Here is a 14,090-nt window from a genome sequence, read left to right on the forward strand (position 1 = left end):
GGAAGAGCCAGTGCAAAGGCCCTGAGGCAGGACCATGCTTTTGAGAAATGGCAGTGAGGACTTGAGAGTTATCAACTATGCTAGGTGTGGTGGCACATGCTTGTAATCCCAGCTACTCAGGAGGCTAAGGTGGGAGAATTGCCTGAACCCGGGAGGTTGAAGCTCCAGTGAGCCATGATCCTGTCACTGCACTCCAGCCTGAGCAACAGAGCAAGACCCCTTTTTTTTTTTTTTTAAAAAAAAAAAGGCTGGATGTGGTGGCTCACACCTGTAATCCCAGCACTTTGGAAGGCTGAGGCAGGTAGATCGCCTGAGGTCAGGAGTTCAAGACCAGCCTGGCCAATATGATGAAATCTCATCTCTCCAAAAAAAAATTTAAAAAGTGGCTGGGCATGGTGGCTCACACCTGTAATCCTAGGATTTTGGGAGGCCGAGGTGGGCAGATCACTTGAGGTCAGGAGTTCGAGACCAGCCTGGTCAACATGGTGAAATCTCATCTCTACTAAAAATACAAAAATTACCAGGCATGATGGTGCATGCCTGTAGTCCCACCTGCTCTAGAAGCTGAGGCAGAATTGCTTGAACCCAGGAGGCAAAGGTTGCAGTGAGCCGAGATTGAGCCGCTGCACTCCAGCCTGAGTGAAAGAGCGAGACTCTGTCTCAAAGAAAAAACAAAGTTTTCAACATTGTTGATCTTTAGAAGCTCAGGCTCCTAGAATACCAGATTTCTAAAGACTTCTTAGTCTTGGGCACTGGAAGTGGTGTTAGAACTTCTGAATTCAGGCCTTTGACTCCCCTTTCATCTCCTCCACACTCTGCAGATGTGGATGAGTGCCAAGACTATGGCCCCGAGATTTGTGGAGCCCAGCGTTGTGAGAACACCCCTGGCTCCTACCGCTGCACACCGGCCTGTGACCCTGGCTATCAGCCCACGCCAGGGGGCGGATGCCAGGGTGGGTGTCCATCGGGCATCGGGTGAGATGTGGAGATGGTAGAAGGTCCAGAAATGGCCTGACTGTCTGGTGGTTGCAGATGTGGACGAATGCCGGAACCGGTCCTTCTGTGGTGCCCACGCCGTGTGCCAGAACCTGCCCGGCTCCTTCCAGTGCCTCTGTGACCAGGGTTACGAGGGGGCGCGGGATGGGCGTCACTGCGTGGGTACGGGACTTCAGGAGGTGGATGGGACCAAAGGGGGTGGGGGAGGTTGGTCAGGCCCTGTCCCTCCCCATATATCTGAACAAATGGGAACTTTCGGGTTGTGGAATTTAGACTTCGGAATATAAGATTATCTTCATGCCAGGCACGGTGGCTCACGCCTGTAATCCCAGCACTTTGGGAGGGCAAGGCGGGCAGATCACTTGAAGTCAGGAGTTTGAAACCAGACTGGCCAACATGGTGAAACCCTGTCTCTACTAAAAATACAAAAATTAGCCGGATCTGGTGGCCCATGCCTGTAATCTCAGCTACTCAGGAAGCTGAGGCACAAGAATTGCCTGAACCCAAGAGGTAGAGGTTGCAGTGAGCCAAGATTGTGCCATTGCACTCCAGCCTGGGTGACAGAGTAAGACCCTGTCTCAAAAAAAAAAAAAAAAAAAAAAAATCATCTCAGAACTGTTGTAGTGTTGTAGTGGCTAGTGACAGAAACCTGACTTAATCAGGTTTTATTTTTGTGTGCGTGCTTTAAAAAATGTATAAAGTATAAATGTATAAAGTGCTAATCTTAAGTGTTCATAAACATTAATCTTTCCTAACATTTTATGAGGAAAATTTCTAAACACAAAGCAAATTGAGAGAATCATAGAATGAACACCTACCTACTCATGATCTAGATTATATTACCATTTTAGTACAATTGCTTCCTCACATATCTATCCATTAATCCATCTAATTTTGTGGACAGAGTTAAAAGTAAATTGCAGGCACCAGTCCGCTTCCCCATAAATTCTTCAATATGCATATCACTAACCAGAGTTCAATATGTGTTTACCAATATATTCTTCCCTTCTGTCTTTTTTTTTTTTTTTACTTTGAGATGGGGTCTTGCTCTGTTGCCCAGGCTGGAGTGTGATTGTTTGATCATAACTTACTGCAGCCTCTAACTCCTGGGCTCAAGCCATCCTCCCTCCAGAACTGAGCTTCCAAGTAGCTGGTACACAGGCACACGCAACCATGCCCAGCTAATGTTTTTAATTTTTGTAGAGATGAGTTTTTTGTTTTGTTTTGTTTTGTTTTTTAGGAGACGGAGTTTTGCTCTAGTTGTCCAGGCTGGAGTGCAGTGGCATGATCTCGGCTCACTGCAACCTCCACCTCCCGGGTTCAAGCGATTCTCCTGCCTCAGCCTCCCAAGTAGCTGAGATCACAGGCGCCCACCACTATGCCCAGCTAATTTTTTGTACTTTGAGTAGAGACGGAGTTTTGCCATGTTGGCCAGGCTGGTCTTGAACTACTGACCTCAGGTGATCCGCCCACCTTGACCTCTTAAAGTGCTGGGATTACAGGCATGAGCCACCACACCTGGCCTGTAGAGATGAGTTCTTGCTCTGTTGCCCAGGCTGGTCTCAAACTCCTGGCTTTAAGCAACCCTCCTTCCTTGGCCTCCCAAAGCACTAGAATTACAGGCATGAGCCGTTGTACTCTACAGATATTTTCATTCAACGTTCAATTTATATACAGTGAAATGCAGGAATCTTAATTATACATTCTGTAAATTTTCACAAATGCAAACACAACAGGTTTTATTTCTTTAAAGGGAATTAAAACTATAAAGTCCTGGGATATATTTGAACTCCAGGCATAACTGGATCCAGGAATTTTAACAAGGCTATTTCTATCTTCTCTGAGTTCTGCTTTCTTCTATTGCATGATTTTCAGGCAGATTATTTTTCACAATGATGAAGGTGGCCCTAGAACCTCTGGGCTAACATCCCCAGTTGGCAACCTTAGAGCTAAAAAGGGAGGTTCTTTTTCAATATTTCTAGCAAAAGTGCCAGGCCTGGCTTTGATTGACCCAGCATGATCACTGCCTATGTCTGAACCAGAGAAATGCCGTCATCCGTTTGGTCATTCCTGGAACTTGTGCCCACCTCTCAGAGTAGATATAGCCCTACTCAAAGCACAGGATTGAAAATAGAGGAGCACAGGGTTCCCAAGGGAAATTCAAGGTTTCTCACTAGAAGAAAAACAGATGACGGGGTCTGGGCCATTAAATATACCCATTGTATTTGAAAGCTCAGACTTTCGGACCTTTGGAATCATAGAAGCTTATAACCACTGAGTCCCTCTCCCCTGTTGTCTCCTGCTTACAGATGTGAATGAGTGTGAAACACTACAGGGTGTATGTGGAGCTGCCCTGTGTGAAAATGTTGAAGGCTCCTTCCTCTGTGTCTGCCCCAACAGCCCGGAGGAGTTTGACCCCATGACTGGACGCTGTGTTCCCCCACGAACTTCTGCTGGTGAGACTGATGTGTCTATTTAACTGATGGCAGCTGGCCCCATGGGAAAATCATGTGGTCTAATCATTCCTGATGTGGACAGCTACCATCAGCTAAATACTGTTGTTTTAAACATCAACAAAAGACACATAAGTTAACATGGGTAGTGAGACTGTGTCAGGAGAATTAGATCCTGATCCTGACTCTACCAGATTCTTTCATTCAACAAATGTTGACAGGGCGTGCACTGTGTTCAGGCCATCTTCTGGGCACTGAGAACATAGTAGTGACCAGAAGGGATCACTGTCTGTCCTCAAGGGGCTCACAAGCCAATGGGGCAGACAGAGATATCGCCAGATAGTGACAACCCAGAGAAATCAACAAGACTGTGATGGGGAAAGCCCAGGGGGGTTTTGGAGGAGGCGCCTGGCCCAGCATGAGAAGAGGATTAGGGAGTTCTTCCTGCAGGAGAGGACATCTGAACTGAGAGCTGTGGGATGAGTAGAAATGAGCCAGGCCTGATGTGTGAGGAGGGCATTCTAGGCAGAGGACACAGCAAGGGCAAACGCCTGGCAAAGCCAGAGAGCATCTGGCATGTGAGAAGAACTGAAACACGGATGGCATGATTTAAAGAGCAAAGGAAGGGGTAGGGAGAGATGGGGCCAGGGAAAGAGTCAGGTGCCCGAGCACACTGACTTATCACAGTAAGAGAGCACTGTGGTATCGTGGAAGGGGTTTTGGCGTTTTTTTTTAGAAAATTTTTTTAAAATGTTTTTCTTTTTTTAAGACAGGGTCGTATTTTCACCCAGGCTGGAGTGCAGTGGCGTGATCTCAGCTCACTGCAGCCTCCACCTCCTGTGCTCAAGGAATCCTCCAACCTCAGCCTGCTGAGTAACTGGGACTACAGGCACATACCACCACCACGGCTAATTTTTGTATTTTTTGTGGAGATGTGGTTTTGTCATGTTGTCCAGGCTGCAGTGCTTTTTTTTTTTTTTTTTTTAATTTTTAAATGTTATGTATTTAGGCTAGGATTGGTGGCTCACACCTGTAATCCCAGCTCTTTGGGAGGCCAAGGCAGGAGGATCACCTGAGGTCAGGAGTTCGAGACCAGCATGGCCAACATGGCAAAACCCCGTCTCTACTAAAAATACAAAAATTAGCTGGGTGTGGTGGTGCGCGCCTGTAATCCCGGCTACTCGAAAGCCTGAGGCGGGAAAATCGCTTGAATCCAGGAGGCGGAGGTTGTGGGATTGCACCACTGTACTCCAGCCTGGGTGACAGAGGGAGACTCCGTCTCAAAAAAGAAAAAAAGCTATGTATGTATGTATGTATTTTTAATAATTTCCTTCTTTACTTTAGATTCAGGGGATGCGTGTGCAGGCTTGTTACCTGGGTATATTTCGTGATGCTGAGCTTTGGGATGCAAATGATCCCGTCACCCAGATAGTACGCATAGTACCCAACAGCCAGTTTTTCCTTTTTTTTTTTTTTTTTTTTTTGAGACAGAGTTTTGCTCTTGTTGCCCAGGCTGCAGTGCAGTGGCACGATCTCGGCTCACTGTAACCTCCACCTCCCTGGTTCAAGTGATTCTCCTGCCTCAGCCTCCTGAGTAGCTGGGATTACAGGTGTCCGCCACCGTGCCCGGCTAATTTTTTGTATTTTTAGTAGAGATGGGGTTTCATCATATTGTCCAGGCCGGTCCCGAACTCCTGACCTCAGGTCATCTGCCCACCTCGGCCTCCCAAAGTGTAGGGATTACAGACGTGAGCCACCATGCTCGGCCCAACAGCCAGTTTTTCAACCCTTGTCCCTCTCCCTCTGTCTTCCCCCATCTAGTGGTCCCCAGCATCTATTGTGGGCATCTTTACATCCATGAGTACCCACTGTTTAGCGCTCACTTACAAGTGAGAACATGCGGTATTTGGTCTTCTGTTCTTGCATTAATTTGCTTAGGATAATGGTCTCCAGCTGCATCCATGTTGCTCTAGGGACATGATTTCATTCTTTTTCATGGCTGTGTAGTATTCATGGAAGGGTTCTGAGCAGGAAAGATAGAATCAGATTTTGAAACCTCCCTCTGGCCACCATGTGAAGGTGATTGCAGCGGGTGATACTGGAGGCTGGGAGCTCAGGGAATAGGCTGGGGCAGGGGCCTGGACAGGAGAGGACAGGGCTGGACCAAGGCGGGGGCTGTGGAAGGGGAGGAGAGGGTGGTGGGAGAAAAACCCAAGAGGCCATGTGGACAAGCTGTGGATGTCTGGGTGGGGAAGCTGTGTCCAAGACAAGGCATAGGTTTTTTGTTTGTTTATTTTGTGACAGAGTCTCGCTCTGTCGTCCAGGCTGGAATGCAGTGGTATGATCTTGGCTCACTACCTCCTCCGCCTCCTGGGTTCAAGCAATTATTCTGCCTCAGCCTCCCAAGTAGTTGGGATTGCAGGCACCTGCCACCATGCCCGGCTAATTTTTTGTATTTTTAGTAGAGACCGGGTTTCACCATGTTGGTCAGGCTGGTCTCGAACTCCTGACCTCAAGTAATCCGACCGCCTCGGCCTCCTGAAGTGCTGGGAGTACAGGCAGGAGCCACTGCACCTGGCGACAAATTGTAGGTTTTGAGATGAAGACTCAGCCAGTTTGGGACACATTGGTTAAGAGACCCAGAGAGGCATCCAGGAAGCCAGGGAAGTTCCCTCACCACCCACCCGAGCTGTTAGCTGCAGTGATGGGAAAGTGTGAGGTGGGGAGGCAAGAGATGCAAAAATGACAGGAGGTGACAGTGGGAGAAAGAGAAACAGTGACAGAGGAGTGTGAGAGGTGGGCAGTCTGGTTCTGCCACTGATGGCTGCCACCCTCTGTTTCCCCATCTATGCCGGCCTCAGTTTCCCCATCTATGATGTGGCGGGGCTGGGAGTTCAGCCCACACTGGGCTAAAGCTCCTTGTCTCCCCAGGCACGTTCCCAGGCTCGCAGCCCCTGGCACCTGCCAGCCCCGTTCTGCCGGCCAGGCCACCTCCGCCACCCCCGCCCCGCCGACCCAGCACACCTAGGCAGGGCCCTCTGGGGAGCGGGCGCCGGGAGTGCTACTTTGACACAGCGGCCCCGGATGCATGTGACAACATCCTGGCTCGGAATGTGACGTGGCAGGAGTGCTGCTGTACTGTGGGTGAGGGCTGGGGCAGCGGCTGCCGCATCCAGCAGTGCCCGGGCACCGAGACAGGTGGGCATGGGCTGATGGGGACACGGGGTTGAGGGCTTGGGTGGAAATACTGGGTGGGGTGTGGGCCTGGGACAGGGGACACTTTTGGACAGGGCCTTGAGGTACTAGTACTGTCAGGGCAAGGGTGAGCTGCCAGGCAGGTGGGCATGGGCAGGCATAAGGCTGAGAGGTGGGCACTAACAGGCACAGGGCCAGAGTGACTTTTGTGACAAGTGGGCACGAGCAGGTCAGGGCTGGGGCTGGGGCTCTGGTGTCCTGGCTCAGGCTTGTCTCTTTGTGTAGCTGAGTACCAGTCATTGTGCCCTCATGGCCGGGGCTACCTGGCGCCCAGCGGAGACCCGAGCCTCCGGAGAGGTGAGGCCAGCCTTTGACCCTCCACCCCTCTCAGCTCTGAGGCCCAGCTCTGTCTTTTCCTGTTTTCTTTGCCTCTGTCTCTCACCCTTTCTGTTTCTCTGTATCTGTCTCCCCCACCCCACCCATACTCTGTCTCTTTCTTTCTTTTCTTTCTTTCTTTCTTTTTTTTTTTTTCTTAAGATAGAGTTTTGCTCGTCGCCCAGGCTGGAGAGCAATGGCGAGATCTTGGCTCACTGCAACCTTTGTCTCCTGGGTTCAAGCGATTCTCCTGCCTCAGCCTCTGGCGTAGCTGGCTACAGACACTAGCCACCACGCCTGGCTAATTTTTTTGTATTTTTAGTAGAGACAGGGTTTCACCATGTTGGCCAGATTGGTCTCGAACTCCTGACCCCAAGTGATCCGCCCACCTTGGCCTCCTAAAGTGCTGGGATTTCAGGCATGAGCCACCGCTCCTGGCCTCTCCATCTTTCTTTCCCTGTCTCTACTTCTTGGTCTCTATCACCACCTCTGTCTCTGTCTTCCCTGGTCATGCCCTCACACACTCCACCCATCCAGCCCGCCCCCATCTCTCTCTCTGCTTTTCGCACAGACGTGGACGAATGTCAGCTCTTCCGAGACCAGGTGTGCAAGAGTGGCGTGTGCGTGAACACGGCCCCGGGCTACTCATGCTACTGCAGCAACGGCTACTACTACCACACACGGCGGCTGGAGTGCATCGGTACAAGCCCCACCTCCCCAACCCCCGGCAACTCTCTCCAACCCCTAGCCATGCCAGCTCCCCTCTGGAATGTGGCCACCACCAGCGGGAAGTCTTTCCTGGAGTCTAGACTCCATCCATCACACTGCCAATGTGCTGGGAAGAGAAATGGCAAAGGGTAGGGAGAGTTGAAGGGGATGCCTCTTAATCATCCTCTCCCTAGATAATGACGAGTGCGCCGATGAGGAACCGGCCTGTGAGGGCGGCCGCTGTGTCAACACTGTGGGCTCTTATCACTGTACCTGCGAGCCCCCACTGGTGCTGGATGGCTCGCAGCGCCGCTGCGTCTCCAACGAGAGCCAGAGCCTCGGTAACCCCGCCCCCAAATCCGCTATGCCCCGTCCACGCCGTCCAGGCCCTCCTTCCCTTGGCCCAGCCTCACACCCGCACCCGGGCCACACCTTTGCGACGGCCACGCCCTCCAAAGGCCACGCCCCACTGAGCCCTCACTCAGTCTCTGTCCCACGGTCTGTCTGTCTCTGAGGCGAGCTGGCTAGGTGGTTAAAGGCAAAAGCTTTAGAGGCAACCTTTGCATGTTGCCTCTTGGACTCCAGGTTCCTTTCTGCACGCTGGGTGAATAGCCCCTACCTTATAGGGTGGCTGTAAGGAATTTTATTTTTATTTATTTATTTATTTTTTGAGACGGAGTTTCGCTGTTGTTGCCCAGGCTAGAGTGCAATGGCGCCATCTCAGCTCACCGCAACCTCCACCTCCGGGGTTCAAGCTCTTCTCCTGCCTCAGCCTCCCAAGTAGCTGGGATTACAGGCATGTGCCACCACGCCCAGCTAATTTTGTATTTTTTTCTTTAGTAGAGACAGGGTTTCTCCATGTTGGTCAGGCTGGTCTCGAACTCCCGACCTCAGTTGATCCACTGCCTTGGCCTCCCAAAGTGCTGGGATTACAGGCGTGAGCCACCGCACCTGGCTGAGGAATTTTATTTTATTTTTAATTTTTTTTTTTAATTATTTATTTTTTACTAAGTGCCACATGAGTGCTACCTGTTATTATTTATCTGCATCTCTAGGTCTCTGTCTCTTTCCAGCTGTTTGTGGATTTCTGTCTTTTGGGTTTTCTCTGAATTTCTGACACCCTCTGGATCTTTGTTTTCAGGTGTCTTTTTCCTGCCTCTGTATCTTTGTTTTCCTGTTTTGAGTCTTTGACTCTTTGGTTGTGTTTCTCTCTCTCTCTTTGGGTCTTTTTTCTCCCTTTTTGTTTCTGTCTATTTTCCTATCTCTAGGCCTCCGACAATTTCTCCGGAAGCTCTGTCTCTTGAACACTCTCTTTGTTGTTGTTTGTTTTCATTTTTGAGCTGGAGTACAGTGGCACGATCACAGCTTACTGCAGCTTCGACCTCTCATGCCCAAATGATCCTCCCACCTCAGCCTTGCAGTAGCTGGGAGTACAGGAGCCCGCCACCATGCCTGGCTAATTTTTGTATATATATATTTTTTTCGTAAAGATGGGTTTTCGCCATGTTGCCCAGGCTGGTCTTGAACTCCTGGGCTCAAGCAACTCCCCAACCTCAGCCTCCCAAAGTGCTGGGATTACAGGCTCCAACACACTCTCTCTGTGCATCTTGCCACCTCTCTTTTTGCCCACTGTCCCAACCACTCTCCTCTCATTTCCTGCGCCTTCAACACTTCCCCCCATACAGCGAGATGTCAGACAATGCTCAGAGAAGCAAAGCAACTGCCCCAAGGTCACACAGCCCTCCAGAGGCCAGACTTGGGTAGACCCCTCTAAGGCCCTACCTCACAGTCGTTGGACACCTTCTGCCCTCTCCTCCTATATGACAGTCTCCTTGTTCCTCAATCCAGAACCCTGGAACGACCTCAGAGAACTTCCAGAGTTAGATCACAGCTGATGAGAAGGATTTGCTGATAGGCAGAGGGTGGCTGGGCTGCTCAGCAGGGGAAGGGTCCAGCCCCTGGGAGGACCTGAGTGCCAGGCCCACTCTGACACATGCTGTCTCCACCTGCAGATGACAATCTGGGAGTGTGCTGGCAAGAAGTGGGGGCTGACCTCGTGTGCAGCCACCCTCGGCTGGACCGTCAGGCCACCTACACAGAGTGCTGCTGCCTGTATGGAGAGGCCTGGGGCATGGACTGCGCCCTCTGCCCTGCCCAGGACTCAGGTGCTGGCACTGGCCTAGGCTGAACTCAGAGGCCTTGCCCCATGGGCTCCAAATCTAGGCCCTCAGATCCCCAGTCACAGAACCCCCAGACTCTACCCAAACTCTGTCCCCTAGACCAACCCCCATGTCGCAGCCCCTCCCAAAATCTTGGTCCCCGAGTCACACTCCAAAGACTTCCAAGTCTCAGCCAAAGACATCCCAAGGCCTGACCTAGCAGATCCCATAGTGTCAGACCCACAGGCCCCTGAGGTCTGGTCTCTCATACACTCAGCTCCTGGTCTCTAGAACCGCAAGACACAGCCTATGAGATGTCCTCCCCTAAATCCTGGGCCCTTAGACCTGAAATACCAGTTGCTCAGACCTCACCATCCTGGCTCCAGACCCCCTGGTCACAGCCCCACAGACCTCGAAGTCCCATTGCCTCAGACACCACATCCAGGTGCCTAAGACCCCAACACACAGCCCCAGAGATTCCCAAGTCTTGGTTTCCACAACCTCTGAGTCCCTCAGTCCTCAGCCCTTAGGAACCCAGTTCCAAAGCCCCAGTCCTGGGTCCTCAGACCGTCTCCCGTGCATCCTGCCCCCTCAGGTCCCCAGCAGCAATCCCTGGGATTCCCCAGTCCTGGTCCACAGAACACCCCCATCTAATTTCTTCAGGTCCCTAGTCCTAGCTCCCATGGGTCCCTCCAATTCCAGCCTCTCAGACCCTGATTCTTAGCAGGCTCCATTACCCTTGATCTCAGCACGTTGGAATCCCAGTCTCAGCCTTCAGATTCTCAGTGCTGGCTCCAGAAACCCCGGGGCCACCCAGGACCCTCCCCATCCACTCCTCTGCCTCCTCTCCCAAGGGGGGTACGTGAGTGGTGGGTGTGGGGACCAGCAGGGGCTGATTGTTTGCCTTGGCTCCTGTTCCCAGATGACTTCGAGGCCCTGTGCAATGTGCTACGCCCCCCTGCATATAGCCCCCCGCGACCAGGTGGCTTTGGACTCCCCTACGAGTACGGCCCAGACTTGGGTCCACCTTACCAGGGCCTCCCATATGGGCCTGAGTTGTACCCACCACCTGCGCTACCCTACGACCCCTACCCACCGCCACCTGGGCCCTTCGCCCGCCGGGAGGCGCCTTACGGGGCACCCCGCTTCGACATGCCAGACTTTGAGGACGATGGCGGCCCCTATGGCGAATCTGAGGCTCCTGTGCCACCTGGCCCGGGCACCCGCTGGCCCTATCGGTCCCGGGACACCCGCCGCTCCTTCCCAGAGCCCGAGGAGCCTCCTGAAGGTGGAAGCTATGCTGGTGAGCACTGCCAGCGGATGATGAGACTGAGATGAGGGGTGAGGTGTGCACAGAGGGAGGGAAACAGAAGGTGGGAGGAGAGACGGAACACAGGTGCAACTGGAGAGAGCCACAGAGGGGCAGAGAAGTGTCTGTAGCCCGGCAAAGAGAGAAGGCGGCAGAGGGAAAGCTGGCGAGAGAACGAGGTAAGCTTACTGGCCCCACAGCGCCCGCCACAGCCCTGGAGCGGGATGGACAGTTTACAGCAAGAAAGATGGAGCCAAGGACACGCACCCACCGTGGTAAGGAACGAAGGCAGGGACCTCAAGTCATAGGGTCCCCGCATTTCTCACAGGTTCCCTGGGTGAGCCCTACGAGGAGCTGGAGGCGGAGGAGTGCGGGATCCTGGACGGCTGCACCAACGGCCGCTGCGTGCGCGTTCCCGAAGGCTTCACCTGCCGCTGCTTCGACGGCTACCGCCTGGACATGACCCGCATGGCCTGCGTTGGTGAGGGCGGGCCCGGGGCCAGCTTGTGCAGGGAGAGGCGAGGCTTGTCCAGGGAGGGTGGAAGCCCTGACTAGGGGGTGCTGGTCAGGGATGGGAAAGGACCTCACCACAGGGGACGGGCCAGCCCAGAGGGGAGGAGTAATTCTTGCACCTGGGTGGGGCTTGCCTGAAGAAGGCGGAGTCAGGGTGCCAGCAGGGCAGGGCTTGACCACCGGGTTGGAGCCGGGCCTTGAAGCAGGATAGAGGGATAGAATAGTGCTGGTGTGACTTGCAGTGCTACCTTGGGCAATCTGCAGGACCTCTTTGGAGAGCCTCAGTCTTCCCACCTGTAAAATGGGAATATTAATCAAGTCTGCCTAATTTGGATGGCAGCAAAGCCAAGTGATTAAAATCAAGAACTCAGCCGGGTGCGGTGGCTCACGCCTGTAATCCCAGCACTTTGGGAGGCCGAGGCGGGCAGATCATGAGGTCAGGAGTTTGAGACCAGCCTGGCCAATATGGTGAAACCCCGTCTCTAAAAATACAAAATTAGCGGGTGTGGTGGTGCATGCCTGTAATCCCAGCTACTCGGGAGGAACCCAGGAGGCAGAGGTTGTGGTGAGCCAAGATCGCGCCATTGCACTCCAGCCTGGCCAATAAGAGCAAAACTCCGTCTCAAAAAACAAACAAACAAAACTCAAGGAGGTCACATAGACCTCAGGCTTAGTCCAGCAATTTGCTGTGTGATGCTGGACAGGTCACTGTCCCTTACCTAATTTTTCTCATCTGATAAATGGCTACAGTCAAAGATCCCATTTCATAGAATTGTGAATATTATTAACACTGATTTACAATAACACTGGGACTCGTGCAAATTGAGGCACATGCATGAAACGAATTACAGTACCTACCTAACAGGGGAATTAGAAGGACAAAGTTAATACTTGCAATGTGCTTAAAACAATGCATGAACATTTATTGTTGTTGACACCATCATCAGTATTATTTTCTTCTTCTTCTTTTTTTTTTCTTTTCTTGGAGATAGAGACTCACTCTGTCGCCCAGGCTGGAGTGCAGTGGCCTGATACCAGCTCACAGCAACCTCCGCCTCCCAGGTTCAAGCGATTCTCCTGTCTCAACCTCTCGAGTAGCTGGGATTACAGGCGCCCGCCACCACGCCTGGCTAATTTTTGTATTCTTAGTAGAGACGGGGTCTCACCATGTTGGCCAGGTTTGTCTCGAACTCCGGCCTCAAGTGATCCACCTGCCTCAGCCTCCCAAAGCGCTGGGATTACAGGCATGAGCCACCGCGCCCGGCCATTATTATTTTCTTAACAAAATCCTAAGTGCCGTATGGGCCACCATATCCATCTTACAGAACACAAAACTGAAGCACAGAGAGGTTAAGCCACTTGGCCGGGCTCACACAGCAGATGGCAGAGGCCAGATGGGACTCCAAACAGCTCAGCATCTGTGCTCCTCTGTTCCAAGAACTTAAGGAGCCGAGGAGGCGAGCCTCTGGGGCCCCAGCCTTCAGCAGCGATCCTTGTCCCCCCTCCGCAGACATTAACGAGTGTGATGAGGCCGAGGCTGCCTCCCCGCTGTGTGTCAACGCGCGCTGCCTCAACACGGATGGCTCCTTCCGCTGCATCTGCCGCCCGGGATTCGCACCCACGCACCAGCCGCACCACTGTGCGCCCGCACGGCCCCGGGCCTGAGCCCTGACACCCGCTGGCCGCCCACCGGCGCCTGCCACGCGGGGCCCCTGCCGCGCATCCTGCAGTCCGCTTATGCGTATGTGCACGGGGCCGCCCGCCTGGACCTGGAGAAGGGACCTACGGACGCCTGGAAGCCGCGACGCCCTGCACTGCCCCCGTTCCCCCAGCGCCTCCCACTGATGTCGTGGTCCCGGGCCTGGCCCAGGGGCCCCTTCACATGCCCTCTCCCTTTTATAAAATTTTCCATTAAAAACCACCTATTTTGTATCTTTTGCCTCCTCCTTTCTATTTCTCCAAGTCTACCTCCAGTTTGTGCTTTGAGTCACTAAATGACGTTCCCTTCCCTTCTGACCCCTAGTTTCGTCTCTCTCTGCCTCTCTTGGTCTCTGTCTTCCTTCTCTCTCCGTCTCTGTCGTTCTATCTCATCTCTGTCTCTTTCTGATTTGTTTTCTCTGCCCAACCTCTACATCCTGTCTTTTCATCTGTTTCTGCATGCATCTTGCTCTTTTCCCTTCTCTTTGTTTGGTTCTCTCTTTAATCTCGAGAGCAATCTTGTCTCTGGATTTTTTTTTTTTTTTTTTTTTGAGATGGAGTCTCACTCTGTCACCCAGGCTGGAGTGCAGTGGCACCATCTCCATTCACTGCAACCTCTGCCTCCCGGTTTCAAGCAATTCTCCTGCCTTAGCCTCCCAAGGAGCCGGGATTACAGGTGCACAC

The 14,090-nt window shown here is 52.5% G+C and overlaps 1 protein-coding gene across 4 annotated transcripts in view; it reads left to right on the forward strand.

The window, feature by feature from the left end:
* Positions 1-13,640, forward strand: part of LTBP4 (latent transforming growth factor beta binding protein 4) — a 36,432-nt gene extending 22,792 nt beyond the window's left edge. For 3 of the 4 annotated variants that reach the window (XM_030795695.1, XM_030795696.1, XM_030795694.1), the window contains 11 exons: positions 822-953; positions 1,033-1,158; positions 3,306-3,452; positions 6,381-6,647; positions 6,930-7,001; positions 7,591-7,719; positions 7,922-8,068; positions 9,740-9,892; positions 10,809-11,189; positions 11,524-11,676; positions 13,219-13,640. In XM_030795695.1, coding sequence (XP_030651555.1) covers positions 822-953; positions 1,033-1,158; positions 3,306-3,452; positions 6,381-6,647; positions 6,930-7,001; positions 7,591-7,719; positions 7,922-8,068; positions 9,740-9,892; positions 10,809-11,189; positions 11,524-11,676; positions 13,219-13,373 — 1,862 coding nt within the window. In that variant the 3' untranslated portion in view covers positions 13,374-13,640. The remainder of the gene's footprint in view (positions 1-821; positions 954-1,032; positions 1,159-3,305; positions 3,453-6,380; positions 6,648-6,929; positions 7,002-7,590; positions 7,720-7,921; positions 8,069-9,739; positions 9,893-10,808; positions 11,190-11,523; positions 11,677-13,218) is intronic. The other variant, XM_030795697.1, reaches the window with a different exon arrangement.
* Positions 13,641-14,090: the final 450 nt, after the last annotated feature.

The sequence above is a fragment of the Nomascus leucogenys genome, chromosome 17 (genome assembly GCF_006542625.1).
Source record: "Nomascus leucogenys isolate Asia chromosome 17, Asia_NLE_v1, whole genome shotgun sequence".
Taxonomy (NCBI): domain Eukaryota; kingdom Metazoa; phylum Chordata; class Mammalia; order Primates; family Hylobatidae; genus Nomascus; species Nomascus leucogenys.